This window comes from Ceratosolen solmsi, unplaced genomic scaffold (genome assembly GCF_000503995.2).
Source record: "Ceratosolen solmsi marchali unplaced genomic scaffold, CerSol_1.0 scaffold14, whole genome shotgun sequence".
NCBI classification, from domain to species: Eukaryota; Metazoa; Arthropoda; class Insecta; order Hymenoptera; family Agaonidae; genus Ceratosolen; species Ceratosolen solmsi.
In genome coordinates this window covers 2,941,426-2,959,915 of record NW_011948420.1, presented here as the reverse complement: position 1 = coordinate 2,959,915, position 18,490 = coordinate 2,941,426, and the positions used below count along the sequence as shown (strand labels likewise).

The following is an 18,490-nucleotide window of genomic DNA, read 5'->3' as shown; positions in this document are numbered from 1 at the left end:
AAAAAAGTCTTATACAAAAGAAATAGTAGGAGTTTTTTTGAATATTAACTTGTTGGAAATCTGAACAAATGTCTGAAAAAATTGGTAGAAAATGAAGTTGATCAAATATTGATGTAAATGCATATGATTCAATAAAAAATTTATTTAATATTTATTAAATAATATTTAAATTATACAGTATTTGGTTATTTTCTAGAAAAATGTTATTGTATACGTTTGGTATTTATCCATCGGATTATTTTTTTACTTTTATTTATATCCCAATTTCGTTGTTTTATTACTTATGTGCTTTATTTTATTTTATTACTTATATTTTTAAAAAATTTTCAAATAATAAGCAATTCAGTTACATAGTTTTACATTCTACATTTTGTTTATCTAGTAATATAATACATATAGACGTATATATTAAAATTTAGTATTAAGTTCTATAATTCATTACATTATACGAATAAATTGCAAATAATAAACAAATCAATTGAGAATTAAACATTTTAGGATAAATATTATTGTAAAAAATTACATGTGCGCGTAGATATATGTAACAATATAGGAGAGAGAAAAAGAGTAATGTCATTTAAATCTTAATTTATGTTGTTGACTTTCTTGGTATTATAAATTAAATAAACAGATAAATGATAATGTTTTAATCTCTAGTGCTAGTAGCATCCAGAGTTTAGAGATTTATCAAGGATAGAAGCTAAATTTGCCATAAAAATAACTCATGCTATTGTAAATAAAGATCCGAGGTCTCGTGTTGTTATATGTTGACATGAGAGTTAACCGTAATTATCATTTTAATGAAGTTTCATTGTTTAGTAAATTTGCAATCGACCATTTATTTCTGTTAAATTTGGACAATTTAAAGAGAAAATAATCGATTATTCGTACAGTATAAATATATTGGCGGTTCGAATTTTTTCCCTTGCCACCTCCACCTGTTTGGTATTAGACATTATACTTGTTTAAGGTTGGTATGGTAACGCTGTTTTGATAATCGATGCTGTTGCGAGAGCAAAACAAGTAGTATGTAAGTAATGTCGTCATTGTTCGTTAGCGAATATTGCAGTGCCGAGTGGCAGCGATCACTTATCGCGCATCTCAAATGAAAATATCTTGCCTGCGGCGGACCCGAGCCAAGGCCTCTGGGACAGATTTGCCTAATGGTACGTTCGATGCTATTTACAGTTTAAGTCTGATGGATGCGTAGCCAGTCTTAGGGAAGCGAGGAGTAATAAGGCACCTTTACTACGTTAAAAGCCTTCGTTTATGGTTCCGCCGATCTTGCATCTAATGATGCAATTTGTACTCGCCAGCGGAAAATAATGCTACGGCCGTATAAGAGTTCTGAAGTCGAGCGGTAAGGTTAATCGACTATGATCTACCTATATTTTTCAACTTCTTAATAGTGATTTTGATCTTAGGCACGACAGACTTAAAGTAGTATAGGCTTTTAGTAGAACAGATATTTTATATTATTTATCATTTTGGTATTATTAAAAAATGACAGTTCTACAAAATTCGTATAATAAACGTATTTTCAAAAGTTTATCGATATTTTTATCTTGATATTCGGTGAATATTTGGAAGTATTGTTTTTCACATCTCTTATTATAGTAAATATCTCTAAAATGAATAAAATAAAATAAAATTCAATTAAATTAAAATTATATAGTCTACAATATAATTAAAGTATTTGCATATTTATATAAATAAAATTTAAGAAAATTAGTATGGTTATATATCTACGAGATAAATTTTAAATCTAATTTATCAGTAAGAAATCTACTGTAATTTATAAGCGGTATTTTGACTGAGGGTTACGAGTACTATAAGGATTAAGAGTATCTTATAAATAACAACACGAACTAAAGGACATATTTTATTTGAAATTAATGTATTTACTTTGACATTTTCATTTATATCGCTTAAACGTAGCTGTTTATAAATTTTTAAATTTGAAAAAATTAATTTTTTTTTATTACATACACGATTCGGATTATTTAAAAAGTTTGATCTATACAATACATAATTGGATTTTAATGGATAAAAAGTATTTAAATAATTATAAGTTAACTTTTTTAGAACTATCAAATATTATTACTTTTGAAATATTTTTAAAACAATGTAATTTTAAGAAACAATGTAATTTATATTGCGTTACTTAACAATAATAACTTTTTTTTTAATTAATGTAAATTATAAATATTTTTTCGCTTATTATTTATACAATTTAGATAATCTACTTGAATAGATAGATACAATAATTAGGTTAATATTACATTATTGGCCATTGGTTATTTCATATCTGATTTAATAAAATTTCCCATGAAATACAGTATTTAATCTAAATTTAGATAATTTTTATTTATTTTTAAGTTTTATTTTAAGAAATTTTACACTTATTTATAATAATTTTCGAATATTAATAGTTATATCAACCTTGTATGTACACTTCATTTTTCATGTATTATTTGATGTTTTAAAATGTTTTTCATCACATAATAAATGTTCTAACTGGATTATAAAAAAACTATTATTTTAAGTTATTCTGTAGCTAGAAATTGAGTTCTAAGACAATCTTATAATCATTCACAAGTTTGCTTATATGATTCTTCGAATTTTATTACGTCGTTTCGGGTAACGAAATAAAGATGCATAATATACATGGTTAAATGAGAGAGTAAGCGTTTTATATTTCATGGTAAAATTTCATACCAGTCAGTTCTACCTTTGTAAATAGACGAATTAAAAGATAAAAATTAATTAATTTATTTAAACATTTTATTAAAATTACTTTTAACGTGATTTAAATATAATCTTTTCGAAAAATATTTATATGGGTATACGTCATTCTCGACGAATCCAAATATTATATATTTTTTTGTTTAAATAGCTTATGGAAAAAGCTGTAGAGATAAAATTGCTTTATTCAATTATCGCTATTGTAAAATTGACTTTATAAATGAAATCTATTTGGTACCTGAGCTTTCTTTGTAATATTTCATAAAATAAATATTATCATATAATAAATATTATAATAAAAAAATTTAAATTATCCATGCGTATTATAAATGAAAGAAGGATGCGTCGATTGCAAACGAAATAATGAGTTTATAATTACTAGAGTTTTTTGTTCAATATTATGAAAATTGCTTATGTCACTGATGTCAGTAGCTCTCATAGAATGCGGAGCAGTCCACTCATAGATATTAGTAGCTGCTGTTTGAAAATTCTGAAAATTTGCCAAAATTTGCAGGATATTCGGGCATTGGCTGTCAACGAAAATTCGTCACTCGTCTACATGCGCGCCTAGGCAATTTTTGCATAAAAGCAACTCTACATATATACATTCTTCTGATGCGGTACGGGAGAGGATGTGGCGTTCGCCAATTTTTATGCACGTGACACCGCGTTCCGACATCCGAGCCGCGCGATTCTGCGGTTTTTCACCAGCACTGATAGCGTTTCATTCACATGGATGAGACTCTTGGCCGATACCGTCTAGCGAATGAGAAAGAAAGCGAAAAAATCTGATTCGACTATTCCCGAGAAGTTTATTTTCACATTTTTTTGTCTTTGTTCTTAAACTCATATTCATGGGGCGCGCAATTTTCAGTACCACGCGTGAAATTTCATTCAAATTTTTCCTTTCTTTCTAAATCCACACAAAGTGGTATTTTATACGAGTAAGTTCTAAAAATTTTTATTTAATTATTGACTTTTAAATTAAATTTGTTATGTGCTGAATTATAAATTATTCTCAAATTATATACACATGTCTAATTTATTATTCGTACTTATTGTGCAATTTATAAGAAATTGATTTATTTTTACACTTTATGCATACAAAATATTTTTATTTGTATAAATTTTACATAAATATATATATGTAGCATAAAAATATTGAACATATTTTAAACGAATATGATGAATATTAGCTTTTCAATAAAAGATGGGAAAACTTTAATTATTTGCAATAATTAATCCATTAATTTCGATTATATAATATAGTTATATAACATAATATTTATTGTAAGGAAATAAAATTTTCTTTCTGTTCACATAGTTGTTACTGTGGTATTTATTGAGAATATTCATAAAAATAATAAAAACAATTTTGCACTTAAAAAAAACACGAATAATCTATTAAATATGGCGGATGAATATATTTAAAAAAGTGCAATGTCAGAGTATAATCTGATTTTATAAAAAGTAAATTTATTTTACTGACATATAAACTACTTCATTAACTATTAAGAATTACATAATGTCATGTATTATAATTTATAAGGATTTAATTAAAAGTTTATTTATTTTCTCTAGAGAGTATAATTGTGAAAAAAAGATATTTGTTATTATAAGCATAATCAAGATTAAGTTTGGACATTATAATTATGCGGTAAAAATGTCATAAATTTTTACAAGAAATAAGGCCTTTTGTTTTAAAACTTAGTCACCTCTGATTCACGCAATTTACTGGAACTTTGCGGGGTCGGTTTTTAAAGCATTCTCGCAATCACAAGTGTGCGTGATTCCAGAACACGCGACGACGCCTGCCGAGAAATAAATTGAAAGAAAGATAGAGTTACGGAGAAGCGCATTGAGTGACAGTACGGCAGTGAGGAGATCTGGAAGTAGTGGAAAATGTGAAGATGATTAAAGTAGATGAGAAGAGATGCAAAGTTTCAATGTGCGAGGCATAAAGATTCAATACTTTGAAGGATACTTGGCATTCTTGATATTATGGGATGTAGTTTTGGTCCATCTATCTCGAATGTACTAACAATGCATTGACTATAAAACAAAATAATAACAGGTCAAATGAGAGAAAAAAGACAAAATCTGTTGAAATTATTTATTTTTTCTACATCTCTTTATATAATCAGCAATAGTGATAATGATGTTTATAAGCGAAAGCTAGCATAAAAATGTATTTATCATTATTTATAGGTTCGATAGATATCGCCAATTGTTATAATTAACTTATGATAAAGATGAATTTAAATCGATAGAAATAGGTTATGGTATAATATTTTTAACGTGTAGTCTTATTTCGTAAATAATAATTTTTAAGAATTATTATATAAATTATGCTAATATCTCTTGTAAATTATTCGTTTGTATTACTTCTAGTAATTAAAGGATACCATCAATTACTAGACAATACAATTAACTATTTTTAAAGCCTCATCTACACGATCGATAAAATTTATTATCTGAAACCTCAATAAATATTTAATTTATTTTCTGTGTCATAATCGTCAACTCTATCATGAATTTCAAAGGATGTGCGACACAATATCCCACCGAATCGCCCTAGCTAGATGAAAATTACGAGAGTTCCCGCTAAGACGTTGCGCGCGTTAGCCTGTGTGGATGTGATGGCATGTGAGTCACTGGTAATAGCACCTGGGCGTATATCCCTCCATCGACTGACAAAATATGTTTTTCAGATGTGAATCCGACGACAAGGAAGAAATTTTGCAAGCTTCGCGTATGCACACGGACGCACCCGTACGTGGGAAAACGCTAAGTAGCGGGGAGACCACGAGAAGGGACACGTTTAGCGTAAGACCAAACAGAATTTAATCTTCTGTCAGCGGCGTTAGTCATGTCACGGAGTTCAGCACCTGTCTTAACGTCATTGCTGTTGTTACTGATGTTGCCTCCGTTACTGCTATTAGACGCTACGATTGTTGGAGCAGGTAAGCTGTCAGATCCCGTGACGCACCCTCGTTTATTTCATTGTCACGGCTTATTATTATTTACTTTATTTGGTGTTTACGTAATGCTTCTATAAACGATCTATTTATCTCTGACTTAATTTTTATTTAATTTTGCAAGATAACATTGTTTATATAATACGAGGGTTGGTGACATGCAAAGCTAAGAAATAAATCTTGTGTGGGTGCTTTTAACGGGAGTACGCAATTTTGTGAGACGGCTGAATGAATCTCTTTTCAATTACATTAGAATATTTTGATAAAAAATATATAACGAATTTAAACTATTATTATTTTTAATTATTACAAATTATAAAACATTTGTACATACAAGTACATACAAGCATACAACAATTACAAAGCAATAAAAAAGACTTTCGTTTAGTTCATTTTTAAAGAAATTTTTACCTTATTGTTTTCGTTAACTTGTTCATTAATTATTAAAATAATTTTTAAATTATGGATACGCAATAATGTATGCTACATTAGTCGAAAATTATTGTTGTATAATGTACAAAAACATATTGTTAATAAATTTGTATTTTAATAATATTGAATTTTTAATTTGATGAATTTATACAATAAGAGTATAATGGTATCAAATGAAAGTATGAAAGTATAATAAACTTCCTCATAATTATTGCAAAATGAAAGAAAACAAGGGGCCAATTCATACTGCATGTTTATTAAATAGCCTAAGAATTAAAAATTTGAATTTAAAGTAAATTTATAATTATATTCTAATATGCGAATAAAATATTCAGTTATTTTTATTATTACTATAGTACCTCGATGCAAAAGCTTATTAAAAATAGAAGACTAAATTTTTTTAGCTTTTTTTAATGAAACAATATTTTTTAAAGCAAAAACAGATTGCTTTTTAAAGGTAATCATTATAAAAATTAATTTTGTTTTATTATTTATGCATCATTTACTTTTAGTCTTCGCATTATTTTTTCTCAAATAAAAAAACTTTTAACGTAACATGAAGTTGCTTTAAATTTAATAACAACCGATATAAAGGTAAAATATTTCATAGACAATTTTTAATGTATAGCTAATATATAACCTCAATAATTTATTTTAAAATGTTATCATAAATTATAATTATATTAAAGTAGTTCATCTAATATAATTTTGTACTCATTATGTATATATATATATATATATATATATATGTTAGTAGATAAATATACATTTTCTAAATCTAATAAAAAGAGGTTTTAATAAAATTGTATAATAAAGTCACTTATACGTGTTTCTCTTTTTAATAAATTAAAAAATTTTATGAAATATCTTTATATAGTAACATGTTAAATTAAAAATAGAAAAATTTTAATTTGAAAAATTATATGTTTAGAAAATTATAAATTTTGGAGTTTCTAAAATAAATTTATTAAACTATAAATAAAATATATTAAATAAATTAAATTCAATATATTAAATTATATTAAGAAATTTTTTATTCCAATTTTTGAAGGTAAAACTATTTGTGAATATAACATTCATTACGTAATACTAACATGAATAAAAATGTTATTTTGATAGTAGGCAAAATAATATCATTCAAGTGCAATTTGTATTTTCAGCAATAACTGTAGATGTATTTTTTTTTAAACAGTTTTTATTTTATTATTTAAAAATCGCTTATATGAAACTTAAGTTGATGTTAAAATATTTGAAAATAATTAAATGTATATTAAATCCTTACAATAATTGTTTTTACATATAAATAACTCATAATTTTTAAAATTTGGTCATTATTAGGTGAAATCAAAATGTAAAACTTTCGATTTTGTTATTTGAAATCAAGTATTTATTATATAAAATACCTTAAAAATAATTAAAAGTAAATTTTTTGCACAACCTACATATTTCGGATTATTAATAACAATTGTTCGATTTACGTCAAAATTAATAAATATTTTGTATAACTTTAAAGGATATTATTTTTAAATATTTTCAAAAATACTCTATTTAACTCAATAGTGTATACTGAATAATTAGCAGGCAATTGAAAAATAAAATTTTTGATGTCACTCGAGTGATACACTAAAGTCGCAGTGAGATGTAACATCTGCTTTCGGTTTTAACAAATATTATTACAATCTATAAAATTTATTTTCGTGAAAAATAGATTACTTTTTAAATTTTAATTATAGAAATTGTATTTATACAATTTGATTTAATAATCCATACGTTGTGTCGAACACATACGATTTTGTAAAAATGTATTAATTTTGACAATATTTCATATTTTATGTTAATACGAAAGAATTCTATATATTAACTTACTTTTAAATCAATTAGAATAAAACTTTATTCCTACACTTTATATCTTACATTGTTTTAATATGCAGCATAAAAAACTAAATATGTAGATTTTTAATGGACTAGTTAAAGATGAATAGTAATCAAATTTTGCGGTGTCTGAAAAACTGTTCATAATTATTTATCTTACAAACCATAAAATAATGCCTTTTAAAAATTTGTTATGTCTTGAAAATTTATCCCTTCGTAACGTTCAACTTTACTGTCATATTAAGTTGCTTTTCTGTAAGTGAGTCCGAGTCCGAAGGTTTTTGTTCTAATTTTACATAGTACTAATTCGAGTTACAATAATTGTCCGGAAAAATTGAAATTCTAGGCTCGGAGACCAGCTGCAGCCTAAAGAGTTGTGCCATATTGGACGCAGAGCTACTTCAAGATTATGTGAGCAGTTTGAACGAGACGGAACTGAACGTTACGTATTTTAATACAGAAAAGGAACTCCTACCTTTTGGTGCCTTGCCATCGGATTGGTCGAGGTTGTTGTTACTTCAAAATCGTCAACCAAAAGGAACACCACTGCACGATAATCTCCTTAAGCTTTCGCGGCTCTTGCTTGCGGCGCATTTTGAAAGTGATGAGCATCATAATTGGACCGATGATGGGTATGTCCATAAATTTAAAAATTTTATTTTAAATTTTATTATGTCCATAACTTTTAAAAATTATTATTATCATGCTGCTTTGAAGATAAGTTCGGAAGATATAATTTTATAGATCTACAAAATTGTCTTATATTTCCCTCGTAATAAATACTTGAAGACCATTTGTAAACTTTATTAAATTGGACTTATTGGAGTTTCAATTCAATATCGGGAAATTTAATTAAAAGCTTAAATAAATTTTATCATACATTAATTTTTAAGTACTAGTTAATTAGCACTTAATCTTTACATATAATCTTACTATTCCTCAAAGATTTAAAAAAATTTATTCGAGTTCTTTATTAAAAATTTTAGTTATATTTTTCTAAATAATTTCATCATAACCATCGACCTCAACATAAAATCTAAATATTAGAATTTTCCATTATTTATTTAAATATGCTAATTATTTATAGGAATTCACAAAAAAATATTTTAAAACTTTTTAATTAAACTGCTCAATCCATAAAAATCAAATGAAGCTAAACACAAAACTTAATTTTGAAAAATCTTTATTTTAAAGCTTTTTTTCTGTTCGGCTTTTTTTCAAGAAAAATATACACTAATCATATATTACTTTTAAAGAAAATATTTATTAAATAAATTTGAATAGCTGCTTCCATATAATAATTAATTTATAAAATAAATTATATACAGAAATAATGAAAGATTATTTATCTGAAATAAATTAATGATTATTACTATTACATTAGTGAGATTAAAAGTATTATATAATAAATATAATTTTGAGATTGATGAAATATATTGATGTGATTATAATTTAAAATAATAACTGATATTAACAAAAGAAATGTCTATTATTAATTACTTATATATGTATAAAGAAATTATATTATAGAGGGGAAGTATATTAAATATAATAGTATTCACACAATAATTGTATTACAATTGTACACAAAAATTGTAACGTTAGTTTTCACGTCTTTATTTACAAAATAAGAATTCAATTTAATATTTTCGTTTAATATAATTTTAATTTTTCATACAAGTATTTTGAATTGCTTTTATTCATTTTTTACGAATTAGAATTATGAAATTAATATTTTTATTTCCATTAAATATTTTTAAAATACATAAGCAGATAGAATGTTATTTTACTTTCCTGTGATATAGTAATAATTTAATAATAATGAAAATCTTTTAAGGTATTTTATAGCTCATAAAAATATACCATAAATTTTAGTTACATCCCTCTGTAAAATGAATATTTTATTCGTTCTAAAATGTATATAAAGTGATTGTAAACATTTTAAAGCGTGAATTATTTTAAATAAACTTTTTAACGGTTTTTCGTTTGAAAGGAGTATTTCATATGTTTTAAACCAGTTGATTTGTCAAAAATTGTAGATTTTAAAGTAATAGTTTGCAAGCTGTTTAAAATTATAATATGTACTATAAAAAAATCTTAATAAACCATGTAAATGTTTTTCTTATCCTATTTGTAAAGAAATTTGTATTTTTATATTTTTAGTACTAAATAATTTTTAAGTAGAAATTAATTTGGCTAAAGTTGAATATTAAGTATATATAATTAAGACCGTATTTAAATAAATAGATAGCTAAGGAAGCTTTAATACAGTTAATGTTCAATTAATTGCTTAATAATTTATATATTAAAATTTATATAAATACGTTAATTATCGATTCACTTGCGTTAGCTGAATTATAATATTTTAGTTTAAAATTTAATACATACTTTTTGTGATAATAAATAAGGGTGCATAGATAAAAAATGAAATTAGTACGGAATAAGTGATAAAAGTTTTATTTTTATCTGGGATTATTTAAATTAAAGCTATATCCATGTTACGTATGAAATTTCTATTATAAAAAAGAAAAGAAAGAAACGTACTATTTTTGCAAATGCAAATTTGCAAACTAAATAGCTACTTTTCTTTATGAAAAATATGTTTTCTCGATTCGGCTTTGAGCTTCATAATAAAATGTTTGAGTGTATTCTTGAATTTATAATATTCCTCATACTATAATGAAATCGATCAACCACGCATCAGCGTCTTCATAATGTAGCTGAAAATTTTGTATAGTTGAAAATTTCCGAGTGTGTACCTACGTTCGTGGACCAGAACTTGTAAAAAATTTATCTATACGACTCTATCAAAAATTAATTTTGGGGAAAGCGAGTGGTTACCGATAACGCGAGGAAAAGAGATAGAGATAGAGAGAGAGAGAGAGAGAGAGCGAGAGAGAGAGAGAGAGAGAGAGAGTGAAAGTGTACGCACGTGTGTATATTTATGAGAGGATGAGAGATAGAAAAGAACAGATGGGCTAGTTATGATAATGGAGGAGAAGAGGAGAGATCATAGCTTCTCCATATACATGTACTTCCAAGCCTATTGAAATCATTACGTGATAGAGATATTTTAATATACTATAATAACTGAGACTGAAGGAAGTGATTTGAGGAACCTTTAAATACAGACGGGTTTATTAAAATTTCTAACTAGTAGCTGACGGAATACAGACTGATATACGAAAAGTTGAGACGAGTCCTTGCCCTGAGGATTTTGTATGACGCTTCTTTAATAATTCAAAAGCTGATTTATCAAAGGAAAGAGAAATTAGTAGAGGACTCGCTATTCGAGTCGATGACTCACCTATTTGGTTTTCTTTTATGTTGGGTGTGGATTTAATTTCATATTGTCATCCTTCAATACTTTTTATATTTTGTTTTATTGGATATTTGCTGATGATAGTAAATTTACTGTCGCGTCATAATGAATTAGTGTACACTCTCAAATATTATTCTTCGTAAAATCAGCAAAATTTATTTTCGAGTTGATCGACAGCTTATTTTAGTTATTTTTTGGAAAGCTCTGTTATACAATTGTCATTAATATAAGTTTAGAGATATATTCACTGTTATATATGCCACTATATTAAGTGAAGTTATCATTTAATATTATTATAAAAAGTACGAAAATAAAAATTTAATATTTGTTTAATTTTACCGTCATCACTTTTATACACTATTTATGTAACGAATAAAAACACTAGATAATTTGCTTGCAGAGTATAAATATGCAGCCGTTATTTATATATTGAAAGTGTACCGAATGTTTATACAGGCTATTTGAAAATCTAACTTTAGTCATTTAATATATAATAAATTATATATAAGATTCATTTTCCTAAAATCGCATATTCTATTTGACGTTATTCAATAATAAAGTTACTTATGTTTTATCTCTTAATTGTTAATCCATATTTGATTATCTGTTTGGTTTTTTAGTCAGTAGTATAATGAAAATAATTTTTTCATTTTTCGTTTTTAGAAAATATATATTTTATTTATCTTTATTAATGAAAATATTTAATTACGTAAAATTTTGCCATGTAATTATAAAGTATTAAATTACGAGTAAGAACGATTGATCTCTATTAAAATAAAGAGACGTATATCTGCGGAGAACTCGTTTATTGCTTATTTATTTTTTCAGTAACTATATACCTCTTTCCGAATTTTCCTTTCTACATTTAAAGAGTATAACTAGAGTTACATGGTGTCATCTTTTCTCTAGTTTCGCTCATATTATTTTTGTGGGGGAGATTATGGATTATATGGTTGCTGCATTCACACGTGTTTAAGCAGACAAATATTTACGCGGGACGGTTGTGCTGCGTTGGCTTGAGGCAGGAGGGGGGCAGAAAGAAGGAACGAGGTAGTTAAAATATAGAGTTTGAAAGCTGCAGATGCGAAGATTCCTTAATTGACTATTATATTATAATAACACTTTCCTTCGTTCGATGTAATTATACTTTTTTCATTTTATATTCATAATTTATTGGATTTGTTAAGTTTTTAAAATCCTTTTTATATTTTTTTCACTTATTATTTATGTATTACTATAATTTTGAGCTTTGATGAATAAATAGCTTAAGTTAGATAATCTTAATGGCTATAATTATAGAAATTTAATTATTGAAACATCGGTTATAATTTATTAATAAAAGATTTTACTAAATTTTTTAAAATTGTACATGAATTTTAATGTTATATTTAATTGTCAGATTATTAATTTTTCATATTATCAATAATATTTTAGTAATTAATTTTATAATCTTTACAATTATATATATGTTAATTTAAATTGAGTATATTTTAATATTAATTTTATAACTGCTTTGTAGGTTTCAGCAAGAAATGCAAAAATTAGCATGTGAATTATTTGAAATCGTCAATTTTAGTTAATTTTAAGTTATTACGCTGTAAATACTTCATATTTTGTATATAAGTATAATAAGTCTAGTCTCAGCCAGAGGCATTTTTTAGGAATCAAGCCCTTTAACATTTTATTATTAAATACCTCGACATCTCGCGCCCTGGCTTCTGCCCTCCTATACACATGTACGCGCACGCACATTTCTGTTATCCTTTTATCGAGTCTCTATTGCCATTGCATTCTATTTGTGAAGAAATAAATAATAAACCTAAAAAAGTGTCTAATAATATCTTTTTACAGGCAGAGCATCGATAGTGTAACAACTCTTGACAATCTAATGGTGGACTCATATACTGAATTCGACGATCAACATGCGCCCAATATAAAATTCAATTCAATAGAGAAGAACAGTGATTTGATTAATTCGAGCCTTGATGTTATCAGAGAAATATACAATAATGAGAACCAGCTAAAAGATGAAAAATTTCCTGTCAACAAGGACGATCCAGCTGCAACATCTTATTACGACTTCCTGAGTTTTACCATTAGTACGACAAATTTCAATCAGACTTTTTTCGAATCTACGAAGGATAACGAGACGAGCAGAAACAAGTCAAACAAAACTTTATCCATTGGCGAAAATGAAGATGAATCATTTCAGGTTACTACTCGAACTTCTGGGAATTCTTTTATTTGGTCGAGCTCGCAATTGAATGAATTAGAAGAGGATAACAGCTATTGGAGTAATTCTGTTGTTACCGGCAGTAGTTTTGCTTCGTCAACTTATAGCAATGAACAAAGCTCGGAATACAGCAGTGAAAACGAGGCAATGCACGAACGTAGTAAAGAAAAGTTTGCTATCTCGCATTTACAGATAAAGGATAATAAGAATGAAAACAGGAATAAAAATGAGACTAGTTCGATAAGTTTTAGTGTTTTGATGAGTGACGGCAATACCGATTTCCATCGCCAGAAAAATAATACCGTAAATCATACCGATAATTTTAATATAAATATAACAAATCTGTTAGTTAGATTTGATTCCGACTTGAAAAAGAAAGATAGTAGAGAAGAGTTACTTACACAGAGCATCGAGGATTTTTTTGCTGACGAAGACGATATTAATCGTAACGACGATTCCAATTTTGTAAATAGCACAGATTTAGTTGCAGACAATGTTGAAGCAAGACGTTTCATGAGTTCCGAGAGTTTGAATAGTGAGGAGCTCTTAACTAAAAGCATTGAGGATTTCTTTGATTTAGAGGAAGAGTCAAATATTACCATGGAAAGAAACACAGACATTTATGATGGAAACGAAGAAAACATTTACGAAACAACTAACGAAACACATAATTTTATGAAAATATTTACGAATACAATGCCCAATATATTTTTTAAAGATAGTAGTGACAGAAATGAAATTATGCATGATGTTCCTATCATGACTGACTCGAACAAAGTCTTAGTGCAGAATACAGAAACATCAATAGAAATATATCCTTTAAATTTGTCGAATTTAGATAATTTAGATAAGGTTTACACTGAAAATTTTACTTTTATAGAATCGATCGCTGACGAATTATTCGTAACAACCAATTCAAGTAAATCAGCATCTAGTCCAAGTATAGAGAATTTCCATAATTCTATGTTAACGGAAGGTGAAGCGCTAACTCAAATGAACAACAGTTTGAATCGGTCTAAATTAATTTCATCGATGCCGAGCGGAAATTTGCTTTTTAATGCTGGTAACATTGACGAATCAAATTCAACGAAAAGAAAGGAGACTAATCCAACGATGCTGGTACAGATGATTTCTAAGAATTTATTTTCAGATAATATTGTAACAACCACGGTAGTCTATCCAAATGAAATTACGCCAATGCTCGATTCGATGAGTTTGTCAGCAAATAAAATAGAAAATCAGTCTGCAAAATATCAAAATATTCCTCCAAGTTGGTTTGATAATACGGCGGATCAAGACAAAGCCGATGGGAAAATTCATACTTCTACGTCAGAATTTGAGGAAGTCTCACAAAATCGGACTACCAATCTACCCGATGATTTATTTCGAGAAACGATAATGAAACGACTTCCCGAGGATAATTGGAGCTCAACGACGACTGCTGTATCGATCGAGCGGATATCAGTAGATGAAGGTAACTTGGAGGCATCGATATTTGAATAGGACTTATTATCTAAATAATATTTTTTATCTATATTCATTCGTTTAAAAAATTTCCGCTATTTTACATTCGATGAATAACAATATCAGAGAAAAGAATTAATAATATCCTGAATAATTATCCTGTATCTACAGTAATTTAGTTTGATATATTTTTACCTTTTTAAGCATATGTTTGTGACAATGTTAAAAATATGATTTAAACTATATTTAAAGAAAAGTCAAACATGTATGTATATTTTTAATAATACATATGAAACTCAAATACATGTGTAAAATAAATTTTTATACAAACATGTAATTTTCGATTATTTATTATTTATTAAAACAGTTGTAAAAAATACATTGCTATAAAGTGAAAAATATATACCGAAAAGAAAGATTTATTAATTAGTTTAAATTTTAGATTATTTTTATAATGAAATATATATATATATATTTTTTTTTTTAAAGAATTCTTAATGTTCATAATGTGAAATATATAATGTTTTGTCGTTATAAAAAAATTGTTACTATTAGTACTGATTTTCTGCTGCTTCTGTTTTTCATATATATCTTTATATTTTAATACAGCTATTGTAATGGTAATTATTGTTGATAAACTGTTGAATGAATAATATTGACAGTTAAAAATGATTTAAAGATTAAATTTAATTTAAAGATTAAATATGACAATAATTATCTCAGTAATAGTTATATTTTCTGTTTTTCATTAAAACTACAGAAAATTGCGTTCTTAATACGATACTAAAGAAAATTATTTTTAAATAATGAACAAGTTACTTGTTACTATTACTAGTATTATAAATTATTTAACAAATTGCTAGTATCAATATATTTTATATTTTCATATTTGCTTTTTCAATATCCCTCTTTTTTAAATATTATATTTTTTCATTTGCTGTAAATAATATTATGACTAATTATATTAATAGTATATCAAGCACTTAGAAATTATTTAATTTAAACATTATTTAATAATTATTTCTATTAATACTCTAATTTAGATTATGTGAACATCTTTCAGACAAAAATGCTGTTTCTCATTTATTGCCAAATATTTTAAAGATACAACAGCGCAACTCAAGTAATAGCACTCCAATAGCTACGAAATTGAGAAAAGTCGAGACTGAGCCGTCGCGAAAGTACGAAGATCAGACTGAGGAGCAAGACGACACTGGTACGTGGGAATTGATAGATAAGGCATTTAATACATCGGTGGAGTCTTCGAGGAATCAGCCATATAAGAGAAGCAATAGAATTGCTAGTGGGACGAAAATGAATATACGAAAGTCTCGTAAGCACGCAGGCATCGAACTAGATGCAGGAAGGCAATATCGACGTTTATTCGGACTGGGACCCAAACAAAGGTTAGTTGTTGAAAAAAGGTATCAATCCTTTCTTTTTTCTTCTTCATTTCTCGTTTTCTATTCCTTATTTTACAACTTTAAATGTGTGGATATCTCGGGATAACTTATTATTATTTAGAGAAGTTGTAATTGGATGCGAATTCTAGAACTATATAAAGATCCTCTAAGTACTTTATTCGATTACGACATTAAAGCATCGAATTTCTATCTATTTATTTGTATATAACCTTCATAAATAATCTATAGCAATAATCTATAGCAATGAAATCCCTTTATAATTAAAATAATACCTTGTAAATTTAATTAAAAATTTTTAATTTAGCTATTCGTCAACAAGTACACTTTAATTCATTAAAAATCTTTGGTTAAGGTACAATATATACTTTTCAAAAAGTATATATCTTATAAATATACAGAAATTTAAATAAACGCTAAATAGATAATTTATGAAAATAAATAATCTACCGATGGATTTATGTTACTATTTTGCAAAAACATAGATTGTAAAAAAATTTATGATTAACGATCGATTTTAGTAAAATACTTCACTCATTTTTACTTTTTATATGTATTATATTATAAAAATATAAAAGAAAGAAGACTGAAAACAAAATTTTTCAAAAATAATATTTTTTTATCTCATAGTTATAAAATTTTTGTTATTATATCTTAAATATAATGAAATAGATATATCATAATATTATTGTTTAAAAATTATCGTTTTTCACATATTAAAATTTCATATTTATTGAAAAATTGAAATAAACATCGATTAGAATCACGGACTACGAAGAAGAAAAATTGATGTCAATAATAAGTTATAAATAGATACTTTTTTATATTTAAACTATACATTTCTCAGGAAAGAGATTGAAAGAAAATATAGATCGAAGCGCGAATTGTAATATTTCATCGAAAGCGAATAGCTTATACTAAAAGAATTTTTTAAACCTTTTTTTAGGCAAAACCAATCCATACTAAAGTAAGTCGTATTCGCGACTTAAAATCTGGCGATAAATTTCGTCATGAAAAAATAAATCACATGGATAGTTAAATTTTGAACAAATGTTGAGAAAAACAAAACCATGACCGAAAGAATCGCTGGTCGATAGTCGGTGCATTTTTCACTCTTCTAAATGTCTACGTATACATTGCCACAATAAAAATATAATAAAAGTATCAAATAAAGAATTTCATATGTATATGCCATAAACAGGTAAATCCTTAAAGTCTTACAAAAAAATGGTCGGACTTGCAACATTAAGATGTTGCGTTCGCTTCAGCCACCAATCATTCGCTCTCATCCATTGAATGCATGCATACGTCAATGCGTGTATCCGCACATCTTGCGAGTCGAGTACAGTTACAATTTATACTCTTATTTGACTATCGATACTTTTATGTTTTCAGGCTCGACGAAGACAGCAAATATCAAGGACTGGACCTTTAGTACCGACTACTGGACTTCCTAAGATGATTGATCCAGCTTATTTTGGCTCTTATTTAATGTTGTTTTCAAGGCAAAGTTGTCACGGGGACATAATAAATTAATAATAAGTGGCTTGCAGCGACACGTCGATTATGTCAAGAAACGGTGATGTCACGCCCTTAAGACTATACGATTCATCGTAATAGGATTTCAGGATTATCGATTATATGATGAAAGCGCCTCCTGTCTTACTTTCACAGTCCGTAAACGAATCAGTATCCGAATTTACTATGAAATATTGTCGTAATAGTGAACGATGTACACATGCACGAAAAATTTGCATTTAGCATTTTAAGATGAAATCACAATGTGGACTTGCGTAGACATTCTATTTCTATGTGTGTGAGTGTGTATATTCTATTATGTATATTCTAATATGTATATTCTATGTGTGTGAGTGTGTGCGTGTGCACGCGCGCGTGGGTGCCCACCGACACGCGTGTGTTTGCGTAGGTGACAATCTCTTTCTTATTCTCTTTATCGTTTTCTCGATCCACGAAGTTATCTCGTCTCTGTTATCTGGTATTTTCGTATTTTATGTTTCGATGG

At 26.9% G+C, this 18,490-nt stretch overlaps 2 protein-coding genes across 2 annotated transcripts; both read left to right on the top strand.

The window, feature by feature from the left end:
• Positions 1–5,540: 5,540 nt before the first annotated feature.
• On the top strand, positions 5,541–14,591 carry LOC105361147 (GATA zinc finger domain-containing protein 14-like). The gene is made up of 5 exons (XM_011498254.1): positions 5,541–5,708; positions 8,374–8,659; positions 13,201–14,117; positions 14,301–14,501; positions 14,587–14,591. Exons 1-5 carry the CDS (start codon positions 5,615–5,617, stop codon positions 14,589–14,591), a joined length of 1,503 nt encoding a protein of 500 aa, XP_011496556.1. The 5' UTR covers positions 5,541–5,614.
• A 149-nt stretch (positions 14,592–14,740) lies between these two features.
• On the top strand, positions 14,741–18,270 carry LOC105360952 (uncharacterized). Its single transcript, XM_011497992.1, has 3 exons — positions 14,741–15,056; positions 16,110–16,452; positions 17,863–18,270. The coding sequence occupies exons 1-3, from the start codon at positions 14,780–14,782 to the stop codon at positions 17,900–17,902; spliced, it is 660 nt and encodes a 219-aa protein (XP_011496294.1). The 5' UTR covers positions 14,741–14,779; the 3' UTR covers positions 17,903–18,270.
• The last annotated feature ends 220 nt before the right edge of the window (positions 18,271–18,490 follow it).